The sequence below is a fragment of the Enhydra lutris genome, unplaced genomic scaffold (assembly GCF_002288905.1).
Source record: "Enhydra lutris kenyoni isolate GAN:26980312 unplaced genomic scaffold, ASM228890v2 scaffoldscaffold39, whole genome shotgun sequence".
NCBI classification, from domain to species: Eukaryota; Metazoa; Chordata; class Mammalia; order Carnivora; family Mustelidae; genus Enhydra; species Enhydra lutris.
The window spans coordinates 13,930,521-13,945,269 of NW_019154123.1; the positions used below are offsets into that span (position 1 = coordinate 13,930,521).

Sequence of the window (14,749 nt, forward strand, 5' to 3'; positions counted from 1 at the left end):
AACTAAAAACAACCTCTTATGAGCCCCTTCCAGTTCACTGATTACCTCGGAATAGGATTGATAAATTGACTTACAGCCTGAAAAGTTTATATCATCTAGGCTTATGAAGGAATACATCAGAGTTCCAAATTCCAGAATGTCAGAGGGATGATGGAGTAGGTGAAGCAATGGGGATGGAATTTTGAATGGCACAGGTCCCTTTTCTGAAGGGATGAAGTACTAAGCCCTAGAAGTCTGCCTGACTAGCCTCACGGCTAGTACCAAGCACTAGGAGTGAGACAGCCCTATATAACTTTGCAAATTCATGTTTGGGTAAGAATTCAGCAAGAAACAGATACTAGTTCACTAATATGCATAAACTGATTTTTCACTGAGTGGATGAATGAATGAATGAACCCATCCTGCTTCATGAAAATATTTATTTTCAGTATCTTTAATATTTTATTTAATTCTATGAAATGAATAATTCTAGGGGGCCAAAAATGCTTTAGGTCAAAGTGGAATTGGAAAACCCTTGCCTCACACAGTTCTAGGTACTTGGAAGCAAGATGGCGCAAAATGAGTCATTTGGGAGGATCAAGATATTGAGATGGAAAATGGAGGGCACTACTTTTATGTCTTCCCTCAAATTTAGGGATAAAGATAAATGGTTAGCTTTTTAATTGTTTAGGAAAAGGAGAAAAACAAGGAGTTTTGACAACATCTAAAAATGCGTACTGCTCAAATATGAAACACACCTACATGTTCATTACAAGTCAAGTCTTAGACTGTGTCCCAGCCATGAACTCTGAATTGTCTTGGCAGTAAGTGGACCCAGGGTAACACTAGGGTACAGGGAAAATGACTAATAGAGACACGAAATGTTGTTGGAACTAGAATGTATTTGGCTATTGCCATTGACAATCCAAAATTTCATGTTTCTACAGGATCTTAGACCGGGAAAAACTTATATGATTGTGTAAATGTTTGTGGATCTTTTTCCCCAAGGTACTTCATGAATCAGAAACTCAGAGATTCTATGCCTTCTATTGCATCCAGTTTGCTATAAAATTTTGTGTGCTCTTAAGTGTGGGACTTTATTCCAAAATAATATCCACAACAATTTTAGGTGTTTATGTTTTTGCCTTTCAGATTTCAAGCTGGAGATTTTTTTAGGTCATAATATGAAAATGCTGCTGATTTTGTTCCTTATAATAACTTGTTCCCATGTCTCTATGAGCAAAGATCCTGGTAAGTTTAAAAAAAAAAAAGAAGAAGAATTATTTTCCTCAAGTTTTGTAAAGATGTGGATGGTAGCTCAATTTCTTTTTGATGTCAACCTCTTTTTCTTTATAGATCATTTGTTTCTGGACCTTATTCCAGATATGATATGAGAGCTGTTATTTGTCCTCAATTTCAACCCTTTTAGGTCTGTTGGGAGTTTGCATCTCTTAATATTAGATTCAGGCCTAGGAAATTTGGCATGTCTCTTCCTAGTTCATTTGTGCCAGAACATTGTCTTAGTTAAGTATCCAGATTCTGCTTCAGTTTAAACTGTTTGCTTATTGTAAAGAAAGAGCTCTTGCTCTTTAGAGAAAGCTCCATTGCTGTCTACTATCTGTCAGTAATCTTTGCCTGGTGGACAAGAAGTCAAAATACTGGTGTACCCTTTGCTGCCCCTCCCACCTCTATGTGGTGAGTTCTCATACTGGCCACTTCATGTCCAAGGCCAGCTATATTGGCTTTCATGGCTTTCTCAAGGACTCTGACCTTGGAAGGAGGTCAAGACCTTCTGAAGAGAGAAACTAGACATTGTTCTGTAAACCTCTTCCTTTGCTATCTCACTATGCTTGATATTAAGCTTTTTAAAGAGAAGCAGTGCTTTTTGCTCACTGTCCCATGGTTCAGACATGATGTCGGCCCGTATCAGAACCTGAATCTATCTCATGTGCTAGTTGTCCACATTTCTTTTCTCCACGTGAGGTGTGGGGTTTATTCATGAATAGAAAGGTCACTTTTGGTCACAAGTCAAGCCATCCTGGACAGGGCTCCCCTGACAATCCTCATAGGGGTTCCAGCCTTCTCTTGGAAGACAATGTTAATTCACCCTCACTTATTTCTTCCCCTCAAGTCACTGCTGGCTATATGGTCATCCAAGGAGTCTCAAACTGGTTGAAATTAGATTCTTCAGAAGCTAGGAAAGAATATTATCCTCTGTGCTTTGGCCAGACTGCTGTCAAGGGAACAGAATCACACGTGGGGTGGGGGTGGGGGGTTGCTGATGCTGGTTTCCTAGCAATTGTAGACAGGAAGAGGATGAAGTTATTTTAATTTGATTAGAATTTATCTGGTAACCACTTGAGCTCATCAGAATCTGAGTGAGGAAGGACTGTAGATATTTCCTAGTTGAATCCACTCATTTTAAAGGTGAGGAACCAGAGGCCCAAGTATGTTAAATAGTTTGACAGAGCAGGTGGAGTTAGCTGATAACAAAGTCAGGACTCCTGTTCTTTGTTCCATTTCACCATATTTTCTTAAATCCGCACCATCAAATAGACCTTTCCTTCCCTTCCCCAGACAGGAAATGGATCTTCTACCAAAGTGGTGAGAACTCTGAATTCAAACCAGCAGATGACTAGTAAACAACATTTTGTGCTTAAACCCAGTGATTCCCTATCACATAAAAATCTAATTCTATATAGCTAACATTGAACCTGACATTGAATGAAGCCTTAAAATTTCAATGAAGTATTATATCCCTATATAAAAATTATGTTTTTAATAGGAGCTAAAACCATAATCCCTTTCCTAGCTTAAGGCCTTCTAGTTTCTATCAAGTTTTACTTACATAAGAAGAAATCCACCAACAATAATGCCCATTCCTATGGTTCATCCAAAAAATATTATAAAGAACTTTAAATTTGCCACATTTTTGTAATTGTTAGGTATTTTTTAAACTTCATCAATTTAACACTTGGGAATACAAAACTACTATGTGTATAAGTTAATCAGATCACTGTTGCCTTGCTAAAAGAGGAATTACAATGAAAGAGTATCATTCAGATTTCTCCATTCTAACAAATTCAAAGCAATGCAATTCTCATTTAAAATTTTTATTCTCTTGATATAAATGGAGATCAAATTCTGAAAGCAAAAAAGGTGGAGTGAATCAGTCACTAAATGTATAAAAACCCAGGATTTTTTACTTCTCTAAATTTATCTAATTAATTCCGTACAAAATTGATGCTTAATTTGTGATGAGTTTAAATAAAAGGGTCTATGGAAGGAATCAGTCCAAGAAATAGATTTCTTTTCTTGGGAAAATGTGTAATTTCCGGTTATTATTTCCAGTTTATTGGAAAAATATTAAAAATACAAATAAAGGAAAGTAGGTTTTTCTACAAATGGTTGGCATTAAACAGGGTGGTAATTTCTAAAATTTTTGCTTTGTTTCTATGTTTCTGGGTTCGTAGGCCCTGAGTATGCAGACGTGGTGTTTCTGGTGGACAGCTCGGATCACCTGGGAACTAAATCCTTCCCCTTCGTGAAAGCGTTCATCAACAAGATGATCAGCAGTCTGCCCATAGAGGCCCACAAGTACCACGTGGCCCTGGCCCAGTACAGTGACCAGTTCCACAACGAGTTCCAGCTGAGCACCTTCAGGAGCAGGAACCCCATGCTGAACCATCTCAAGAAGAACTTCGGATTCATGGGCGGCTCCCTGCGCATCGGCCATGCGCTTCGGAAGGCGCGCAGGACCTACTTCTCTGTGCAGGCCGGCGGGAGGGACAAGAAGCAGTTTCCCCCGATTCTGGTAGTGCTGGCTTCCGCGGAGTCCGAGGATGACGTGGAAGAGGCCTCCAAAGCCCTGCGGGAAGACGGGGTGAGAATCGTGTCCGTGGGGCTGCAGGGTGCTTCCGCGGAGCAGCTAAAGGCCATGGCCACGGCTCAGTTTCATTTCAACCTCCGGGCAGTCAGGGACCTTGGCGCATTTTCCCAAAACATGACGCAGATCATCAAGGAAGCCACCCAGTACAGGGATGGAGCAGTGGATGACATTCTTGTGGAAGGTGGGTTTAGGTCACGTGTATAGGAATGATTAAATGCTTTTGAAAAATCAATATGGAGAGAGGATTGTAAGGATGAACACCCCTTTCCTCCAAAGCCTGGGCTTCTGTTGCTATGTAGTCTTATTACTGGTTCATTTGAAAGGTAAATGTGTTCTTAAATCCTTGCCTGCTGAAACCACATAATGCAATCTCAGAATGCTAGGGCTAGAAACAACTTTAGGTAAGCCAAACTCCTGCTTCTGCTGAGAGAAGCTTGCAGGGATCATTTGAGATGACATGGCCCGGCCCCACATGGGGCTGCAGTTGGACATCGGGTAGATCAGGCCCCTGGATTCCCCAGGCCCTCGGTCCTACAACCACATACTGCCTCCCTTCTGCAGCTCTTCTCTGGCCGAGCTTCCCTGTGTTCTGTTCCAACTCCAAGCTGCTGTCCAGGTCTGTCCTCTTGTATTAACGAGGATGACGGGGGGTTTATGAACCTCATTCAAGTGAGGGGCAGGAGAGAGCCAGTAGAAAACAATTTGCTCAAACTGTACAAGTATCAGTAAGTAACATAGGAAACTCATATTATTGCCAGGTAGATCTGTTTGAACGAGACAGTAGAATTGTCTATTGATAATGGAGAATGCTTTTCTTATTTATTCTAGGAAAACATGAATCCTCTTATTAAACTCTTCCCCACATAAAATAATGCAAAGTGCAATTTCTAGTCCATTACAATACCTTAGGAATATCTGGACTCTACCTACTGATTTTAGTGATGTTTTAATTACGATCACAGTAGCAGCTGTTCACTGAGCGAATTTTATGTATGGGGCCGCATGCTAAGCATGTTATCACATGTGCTCTCCATCACAATTTCCTGAGATAAATGCTGTTTTCATAGATAAGGAAATTAAAGCTGGGAGCTGAGCTTTGATCTAGGATTTGAATCTAGGACCTTGTGATCTCAGCTTCATGATCCTTTTGTGCACAGCATTCTTTCTTTAAGTGTGTAACCGGGTTCTGGTAGATGTTCTCCGTGCCTTATAATGCTGAGTAGGGATGCCAGACCTCCAGCTAAAGTTGTGCCTGTTCTTTCTTTGTCCATACAGTTTGCCAAGGCCCGTCTGTGGCTGACGTGGTGTTCCTGTTAGATGTGTCTGTCAATGGCAGCCAGGAGAACTTTGACTACCTCAAGGAATTCCTGGAAGAGAGTGTATCTGCTCTTGACATAAAGGATAACTGCATGAGGGTTGGCCTGGTGACCTACAGCAATGAGACGAAGGTGATAAATTCACTCAGCAGGGGCGTAAATAAGTCAGAGGTTCTCCAGAATATACAGAACCTCTCTCCCCAGGCTGGGAAGGCTCACACAGGAGCTGCCATCAGAAAGATCAGGAAGGAAGTGTTCAGCGCACGCAACGGCAGTCGGAAAAATCAGGGGGTGCCCCAGATCGCCGTGCTGGTGACCCACAGACCCTCAGAGGATAACGTGACTAAGGCGGCCGTTAATCTCCGGCGCGAGGGCGTGACCATCTTCACCATGGGCATCGAGGGGGCCAGCGACAGCCAGCTGGAAAAGATCGCCTCTCACCCCGCCGAGCAGCATGTGTCCAAGCTGAAAACCTTCTCCGACCTGGCTGCTCACAACCAGACGTTTCTGAAGAAGCTGCGGAACCAGATCACGCACACCGTCTCTGTTTTCTCTGAACGCACGGAAACTCTCAAATCCGGTAAAGTCCTTAGCTGAGAGAAGGGTGATTCAGAGCCTTTCTCTTTTCTCCTGTCACTCAGGTATCCTAAATAGAGGAAGGGTTGGCAGGGGGTGCTGTGGATAGGGAGAATAAGTTCCCAACTCCTTACCTTCGCTTGCTCATACAAAGTGTAACCTGGGGGAGAAGGGAAGCCGTTGAGGTCCTGGGATGGGGAGGAGGGATTTCCTTTTTTATGTGGTCTCGTGGGCAGCTTTACCAGGATTCTCTATGACTTCTAAACATCCCAGAATGCCATCCTTTTTTATTTGATTGCCTTTTACTTTTTACTTTTTCTCCTTTGCCTCTCATGTTCCCCTGCTCTTTCCTATACTGTTTTCTTTTTGAACTTTTCTCTCCTTTTCTCCCACCATCCTCGAATTCCAACTTGGAAAAGAAACCGGAAGCATGATTTGGTTTGAGGACAGAGTAGTTTGCTGTGAGGGGCTATTCTGCAATCTGTGAGTTTGGAGAGACGGAGAGTGATGCATTTTAAATATTTCATATATATAATTGATGTGTGCCTTTATATGTAGACATCAACAAATAGTTCTAGCATGTTTACTATCAAAGTGTCCTTGTTCTATGCAAATAAGGCCACTGACAATACCTCTAGGTTTGTGAATTGGCTAGGAGTAGATGGGGGGGGGGTCTATAGTGTGTTTAAGTTTTCAAGAAAGAAAACTTGTTGGTCCACAATATCCCATTAAAGACCTTCTGTTTCCCAGCATACCACTTGCCTGCTTGCTAAGCTGTTATTCGCTAATGGGGAAAGTGACTTGTAAAAATCATCTTCAAGTTTTCTTTCTGATCTTTTATTGTATCCAGATTTGCTCTAATTCATGGCAGAGAACTATTCAAATAGTCTTAAACTGTCAGAAGCAATTCATTTGGCCCCAGTAATGCTATGATTTCCTTACATTAGGCTAGCAGTATCTTTTATGCCTAGAAGCTGTTTTCCATTTTTCTGTCTGAAGACGCTTCCATTGTTCTGCTTCCCATCTATCCCCAGTCCCTCTTCACACTTGCCTCTGGGCCACAGCCAACTGTATGGTTCCATTTTAGGTTGTGTGGATACCGAAGAAGCAGACATTTACCTTCTCATCGATGGCTCTGGAAGCACCCAGGCCACAGACTTCCACGAAATGAAGACCTTCCTGTCTGAGGTGGTAGGGATGTTCAACATCGCTCCCCAAAAGGTGCGGGTTGGGGCTGTCCAGTACGCTGACAGCTGGGACTTGGAATTTGAGATCAATAAATACACTAACAAGCATGACTTGGGAAAGGCCATCGAGAACATCCGGCAGATGGGTGGGAACACAAACACGGGTGCAGCCCTGAATTTCACACTAGGACTCTTGCAAAAAGCGAAGAAGCAGCGAGGAAACCGAGTGCCCTGTCATCTTGTTGTCCTGACCAATGGCATGTCCAAGGATAGCATCTTGGAGCCTGCGAACAGACTGAGAGAAGAGCTCATTCGTGTTTATGCCATTGGGGTCAAGGAGGCCAACCAAACACAGCTGCGAGAAATTGCAGGCGAGGAAAAGAGGGTATACTATGTGCATGACTTTGATGCTTTGAAAGACATAAGAAACCAAGTTGTTCAAGAAATCTGTGCTGAAGAAGGTAGGGGACATGGTGGCTTTGCCTTTTGATTTCAGCTCCTAAATTACCTTCCTGCAGTATGACATCCCACGCTTAGAGAAACAGCATGAATTTCTAAGTCAAGGTTTGTTGACTTGTGTAGCTACATTTGTTCTCCAGAGAAAAACTAGGAGCCCATTATAGTGTTGTTCTAATTAATATCAGAAGCATACGAAAAGATATTTGGAGGTGTTCTCCCTAGTAAATATCAGTTAGCCTCTTCCCACAAATCCCTGCTGGGATAGACCTATAATTAGACACCACAAATGATTTCTGATTTTGAAGGAGTAGCTCAGGTTATTTAAATTGCTTTTTAATAAAACTTTTATGAAACCTTTTACAGCTGTATCAGTAGTCTTCAGCCAGGGGTGATTTTTTGCCCCTTGGGGGATACTTGCAATATCTAGAGAAATTTTTGGTTGTCATAACTGAATGACAGACATAGTTTGAATGTTATGATGATGACATAGTTATGAATGACTATGAATGACAATAGATGCTCCTGGCATTTAACAGGTAGAGGTCGGGATACTGCTAAGTGTGCATGCATTATAGGATACTGTAGGAATGCTCTCCACAATAAAAATGATCCAGCTCAAATTGTCAATAGTGCTCAAGTTAAGATATCCTGAATCATATATTAATAACAAATAACAAATAGAGTAGTCTCACTTTTATTGCCTTCAGTGCTTTATTTACTTGCTAGCAATCCTTTCCAAGCTCACACTTAACTTCAATATAGAATTATTTGTCTTTTGGATTTTCTTGTTTACCCTTAACCTTTTTACCTGAAGCTACCTTGAATAAGTGTCTTGCCTTCTCCCCTACAGCCTGCAAAGAGATGAAAGCAGACATCATGTTTCTGGTGGACAGTTCTGGCAGTATAGGACTTGAAAACTTCATCAAAATGAAAACATTTATGAAAAACCTGGTGAGCAAATCTCAGATTGGGGCAGATCGGGTACAAATTGGCGTAGTCCAGTTCAGCGACGTCAATAAGGAGGAATTTCAGCTCAACAGATATATGTCCCAAAATGAAATTTCAGATGCAATAGACCGGATGACTCACATTGGAGAAACGACCTTGACCGGTAGTGCCCTGACCTTTGTGTCTCAGTACTTCAGCCCTGCTAAGGGGGCCCGGCCCAATGTCAGGAGGTTTCTCATCCTCATCACTGATGGTGAAGCTCAGGACATAGTCAAGGACCCAGCAGTAGCACTTCGACAAGAAGGCATAATTATCTACTCAGTGGGGGTATTTGGTTCCAATGTCACCCAGCTCGAGGAAATCAGCGGGAGGCCCGAGATGGTATTTTATGTTGAGAACTTTGATATTCTGCAGCACATTGAAGATGACCTTGTTTTTGGAATATGCAGCCCCCGGGAAGGTAGGTGTGGGCATATGCACTGGCAGGATTATCCAAACGTATGTCCGCATTAGCCATTCTGTCTGGAATTAAGTAAACTATTTGAACATCGCAAACTTTGTGTTTAGTTGAAATGTTCATCCTAGTGGGTTTTGACCTACATGTAAAAAATGCACCTTTCCTCAACAGAACTGTTGGATTTATACAGAACAATTTTGGTCCGCCTAGATCGTTTCTCGTTTGTAGACAGAGAGCACTAAGGCTATATCTTAGGTCTGGTTCCCTGGAAGCAGGAGCTGCGTCAGGGGTTCTTATGGAAGTGACTTGTTGAAGAGGCATTTTCAGAAGAGGTGTAAGGGATGCAGGATAGGGCACACGTTAAGCACTAAGCAAAGAAGTGGCCTCAGCTAGAGTATAGCTTCAGCCCGATCCCCTGGGGAACCCTAAGCATGAATTATACCACAGAGTCCGCCCACCTGGAGGCAAGGGGCCAGCCTCCTATAACCTGTATCCTTGGGCCCCGTGTGAGGCAAGCCGTACAAAAGCATAACCTGGGCAAGGTGGCTCCCCTTTGACCTGACGTCCAATGTAGACGTTTGTTTTACAATATTTGAAAATGAATACTTCCATAAACTTGAGATGATGTTGGTATAAACACTGTGATATTAAATCCTATAAAAGAGGAGTATAGTATGGGAACTTGAACCATGGATGCCTCAAAGGAAGTAAATAGCTTGAAAATGTAAATGTCCTTCTTCCATGAAACCGCAGAGTCATGCAAGTGATGAAACAAGTTTAGCAAAGGGAAGGGACGGATTTGCACTGTGATCCATGGGGCCTGATGACAGGCATTCTGAAAAATCTCTACGAAGGATGTGGATCTTAATGGAGTTTTGAGGAGAGAGAGGAACCATGATTTTCAAGGAACAGTTCTGTTCATTTTCCACTGGAAGTTTTGGTGATTGTAGTCTGTGCTCTGTAGAAAATACACCTGGATTGTGTTTCCTGATAATTCTACTCAGAACAAATCTGAACTCTTCAAAGTGTGCCAACACTGAGAATCCACCCCCCCACCCCCCCCCCCCCCCCCTCCGCAGCACCAGCTCAGTCCCTTGGGTAATCCAGGCAGGCTTCTGAGGGCAGCAAAAAACCCAGAGAGATGTAGTGTCTTCTTTTGTGGAACCAGCCTTTCTTTTCTTATTTTTTTTATTATGTTCAGTTAGCTCCTGTATAGCACAGAATTAGTCCTTGATGCAGCGATCAGTGATTCGTTAGATAAGTATAACACCCAGGGTTCAGCACAGCACATGCCTTCCTCAATGTCCATCACTGGCTTTTCTTGAGAATTCACTTTATGGCTATGTACAACGTGGCCTCTAGTCAGTGGGGTAAGTACATTGGTTCTAGAGTTTTTAACAGCCCTGCCATATAGCAAGCAGGTGGCTGGCAGAGGAAGGAAATAGGGTGAGCCTCTAGGAGGGTGGCTACTCTGTTATCATTCCTTTTCTCCAGAACCAATGAGTTAACTTTCGGAACATAACTTTCCAAGCCCCTAGAGGGATTGTGCTACATATGGACTAAATCATTAACCAACTGACATTCCACTTCTCCAGAATGAATGAGTTGGAATTTGGAACTCTGTACCTTTAGATAGAATATGTTATACACATTGAATTAAGTATTAATGGGGTCTTCCCTGATTTACTTTTTCATGCTATTGACCCAAAGTTTGAAAAGTGAACAGGCATGTCATGCCAGGACCACTGAGTTAGGCCAAGTGTGAATTGGGCTTGTTTCTAGGATAAGACCCAACAATGAAAGGAGATAATGTTCAGGAAAGTTAAAAAGGGGGAGCATGTAACCTTGAAGAATGAGCTGTCATAAAACTGTGAAAAAATATACAGTGTTGCCAAATTCATTTTCATGTGGTCATTTCCCGAAGGTTTATCTTAAGAATAAAATCTCGATGCTGGGCTTAAAAAAAAGAAAAAAAAAATACATGAATCTGTGTAAATGAAAGCACATGTTGAAGAAACTATTTATATAGGAGAATTTCTGCAGAATGCTATTTTTTCCTTTTTAGTCCAAAGCATTCGAAGTGTTTATTCCTATGATCCTGTGACTACTTCCCCCTACAGTATGCTTCATGTCTGCCTTGTCCTAAGTCTTACCTGACTATTTCTACATACTGGCAGCATGAACATATGTGTATTGTCCTGTTACCCAGGACATTCTCATGTACAGCTTGATCCCGTGCAGAGTACACCTTGGCAATGGGAAAAAACAGATGTGGGCAGAAGGGTCTCCCATGATCTCCAAAGCTAATCTTGTGTGGTTTTCCTTTTTCCTCTTTTAGAATGCAAGCGGATTGAAGTTTTGGATGTTGTGTTTGTAATTGACAGCTCTGGAAGCATTGACCATGATGAATATAATATCATGAAAGACTTTATGGTTGACTTGGTGAAAAAAGCTGATGTTGGCAAGAATCAGGTCCGGTTTGGGGCACTGAAGTATGCTGATGACCCAGAGGTGCTGTTTTATCTGGGTGACCTTGGCACAAAATGGGAGGTGATTTCGGTGCTTCAGAAGGACCAGCCCATGGGGGGCAACACTTACACCGCTGAGGCCTTAGGCTTTTCAGACCACATGTTCACTGAAGCCAGGGGCAGCCGTCTGCAGAAAGGGGTCCCCCAAGTCCTCATTGTGATAACTGATGGGGAATCCCATGATGCAGATAAGCTCAATGCCACAGCCAAGGCCTTGAGGGACAAAGGCATTCTTGTCCTGGCCGTGGGGATTGCTGGTGCCAATCCTGTGGAGCTGCTAGCCATGGCAGGATCGAGTGACAAGTACTTTTTTGTGGAGACGTTTGGAGGCCTGAAGGGAATATTTTCAGATGTGTCAGCCAGTGTATGTAACTCTTCGAAAGTAGGTAAGTTTTATCTATTAAACTTGTCTTAATTATTAGCAGAGGTCTAAGTGAGGGAGAAACCAAAACAATAGCCAGTCAGAGCAGGTTCTCCAGAGAGGAAATGGAGAAGCACCCATGGTCCTAGAACTTCCCATTGTTAGAGAATCTCAGGGTGGGGGAGGATCTCAAGGACATTTCATTTGGCCTCCCCCCCAAAGAGGAATACCTCCTACAGCTTTGCTGCTCATTGCCTAAACTTTTCTAATCATGGGGGATTCACCATTTTTGAGCAGGCTTTGTTTCTCAGAACACAAAGTTGTTTACCCACTCTTTCCACTCACTAGTTCTTCCTCCCACTTTTCACACAAGAAATCCAATTCCACTCCTTCCTAAGAACCAGCAGTCATTGCCTGAAACCTTCTCTCCTGCGGGCTGGAAGATCCTAGTCCCTTTGCTTATTATCAACAGAAGCTTGTTTAAAACATGGAGCCCAATACAAAACACACTTTGAGACTGATGTTTCTAGAGCATAGCACAGTGGACTTCCTTTGCCTGATGTTTCTGGTTCAGTGGCTAGAGATTACATTGCCACATTTATGTGTGTATGTGGTCATTCATTCACTTATTCAGCTGCCACTTTACACCTTTGTTTTTAAAGGAACACTATGGTCTATTAAAAAAAAAAAAATTCCTGGGGCATCTGGGTGGCTCAGTAAGTATCTGCCTTCGGCTCAGGTCATGATCCCATGGTCCTGGGATCAAACCCCACATCCGGCTCTCTGCTCAGCAGGGAGCCTGCTTCTCCCTCTCCCTCTGCCTGCTGGTCTGCCTGCTTGTGCTTTTTCTCTGTCAAATAAATAAATAAAATCTTTTTTTTTTTAATTCCTTAGTATTTTTTATTTAGGGTGTTTTATTAAAAATACTAAGTATTATTAGATGAATTGGTATTAATCCAGGTTTCCAACATCTTGGGTATAGTTCCTTTTAAAAATTATTTGACTCTTCTGGATTTCCTATGCCTTGCCTCCTTAGAAGACCCTAATCCAACCCTATCTATTTCTTTCATAAAACTAATGAAATCTGTCTGGGTCTTACTGAAAACTGGGAGAACTCTTAGCTTCTGTTGGCCAGTGCCTAAAATTTGATTTGTCCTTTTAAGCCTACTGCAGAAGTTGACCTTGAATTTTTGTATTAAAAGGTCTTCCTTGGTGAACCATGAGAGACTGTGGACTCTGAGAAACACACTGAGGGTTTTGGAGGGGAGGGGGATGAGGGGTTGGATGAGCCTGGTGGTAGGTATTAAGGAGGGCTCCTATTGCATGGAGCAGTGGGTGTGGTGCATAAACAATGAATCTTGGAACACCGAAAAAATAAAGTTAAAAAAAAATAAAGGTATCCTTGGGTGTGCTTTAAAAAAAAAAAAACTGCTTTATCTCTCTTATTTGAAACAGGAATTTAATGAGTTAACTGGTTCCTAAGGGATCTATTTATCATATTTCTCTTTATCTCTTCCCTGCTTATCTTGACTGCAGGAATCTCGGATACCTTTAATCTTAGGCTAACTAGAATTAACTAAGTTAAGTCAATGGTGAAATCTCTGGGGGAATTCAAGGAAATGATAATGTTTACCAGAAGGCTAAGGGAACACACATGAGCATGTTCCAAGCATAACTCATTCATTGGCAGTGGTCTTTTCATATTCTTTTTGTTTTGTATTTGTTGTATTAATAAAAAGGAAGCCTCTCTAAACTATACTACATTGCCAAAAAATATTTTTATTAAGTACATATTTCTGCCTATATGCACCAGAAAGGGAGCTGAAAAAGAGGAAAACAGACAAGATACAGGCTGGATGGCATGATTTGAAAACCTCAGTTTGCCCTAATAATAATCAGGAAAGTATTGATTGGCTCACCTAGCCAGGGAGGCCAAGTGAATCATACAGACCATCTGTCTTTTTGAGTCCCTTTTTGTGCTATTTTGTTTTCTCTTGCTGTGCTACTACTAGCACTGGGCTTTCTGAAAGGGTTAAGGCTACATGACAGGTAAGAACGAGTTTACCATGGTGCCACTCGCATTTCTCTAGCCTCTTGGAAAAGAAAATGGTGTAAGACCAAATGGAAATCCCAAGAAAGTCAGAAAGGGATACATGAGTTGTTTGTGCCTTTATGAACTGACTGTTTTTATTTCCTCTCCATTAATGTGACCACTGGATGGCATAGGATAAGAAGCCGTCTTCACAGATCTCATTTCTATATAGCTACAAACACATAATCAGCACTTGCCTGGTTTCAGAAAAAATAATCTGACTTTTGTTGTTGTTACTTTCTTTCCTCCTCTTTGTAGATTGTGAAATTGAAAAAGTAGATCTTGTGTTTCTCATGGATGGTTCAAATAGCATTCATCCAGATGACTTCAAGAAGATGAAGGAATTCTTGGCATCTGTTGTTCAAGACTTTGATGTCAGTGTCAACAGAGTACATATAGGTGCTGCCCAGTTCAGCCATACCTATCGGCCAGAATTTCCACTGGGAAATTTCATAGGCAAGAAGGAGATCTCATTTCAGATCGAAAACATCCAGCAGATCTTTGGATACACGCACATTGGTGCTGCACTCCGGCAGGTGGGGCATTACTTCCGGCCAGACATGGGCAGCCGGATAAATGCAGGTACCCCGCAGGTGTTGCTGGTCCTCACAGATGGCCAGTCCCAAGATGAGGTGGCCCAGGCCGCTGAAGACCTGAGACACAGAGGTATTGACATTTACTCTGTGGGCATTGGAGATGTGGATGATCAACAGCTCATTCAGATCACCGGGACTGCAGATAAAAAACTGACGGTCCATAACTTTGATGAACTGACAAAGATCAAGAAAAGGATAGTTCGCAACATCTGTACCTCAGGGGGTGAGAGCAGTAAGTATTTAATGTGTCGTTCATATTTTTTCCTTCCCTGTCTTTGCTGACATTTTCCTTCAGCTCTGTTTACATCCCCAGGGTCTGGTAGGAGAATTTAGGTTTGTGCCTCTGGATTTCAGATTGAAC

At 42.2% G+C, this 14,749-nt stretch overlaps 1 protein-coding gene across 1 annotated transcript in view; it reads left to right on the plus strand.

Annotated features, from left to right (window-relative positions):
* The first annotated feature begins 1,163 nt into the window (after positions 1–1,163).
* The window catches only part of LOC111155151 (collagen type VI alpha 6 chain), a 115,068-nt gene continuing 101,482 nt past the window's right edge, over positions 1,164–14,749 (plus strand). The window contains exons 1-7 of the mRNA XM_022515229.1: positions 1,164–1,230; positions 3,453–4,049; positions 5,144–5,764; positions 6,848–7,408; positions 8,257–8,814; positions 11,150–11,725; positions 14,051–14,620. Of these exons, the coding sequence (XP_022370937.1) occupies positions 1,164–1,230; positions 3,453–4,049; positions 5,144–5,764; positions 6,848–7,408; positions 8,257–8,814; positions 11,150–11,725; positions 14,051–14,620 (3,550 nt within the window). The remainder of the gene's footprint in view (positions 1,231–3,452; positions 4,050–5,143; positions 5,765–6,847; positions 7,409–8,256; positions 8,815–11,149; positions 11,726–14,050; positions 14,621–14,749) is intronic.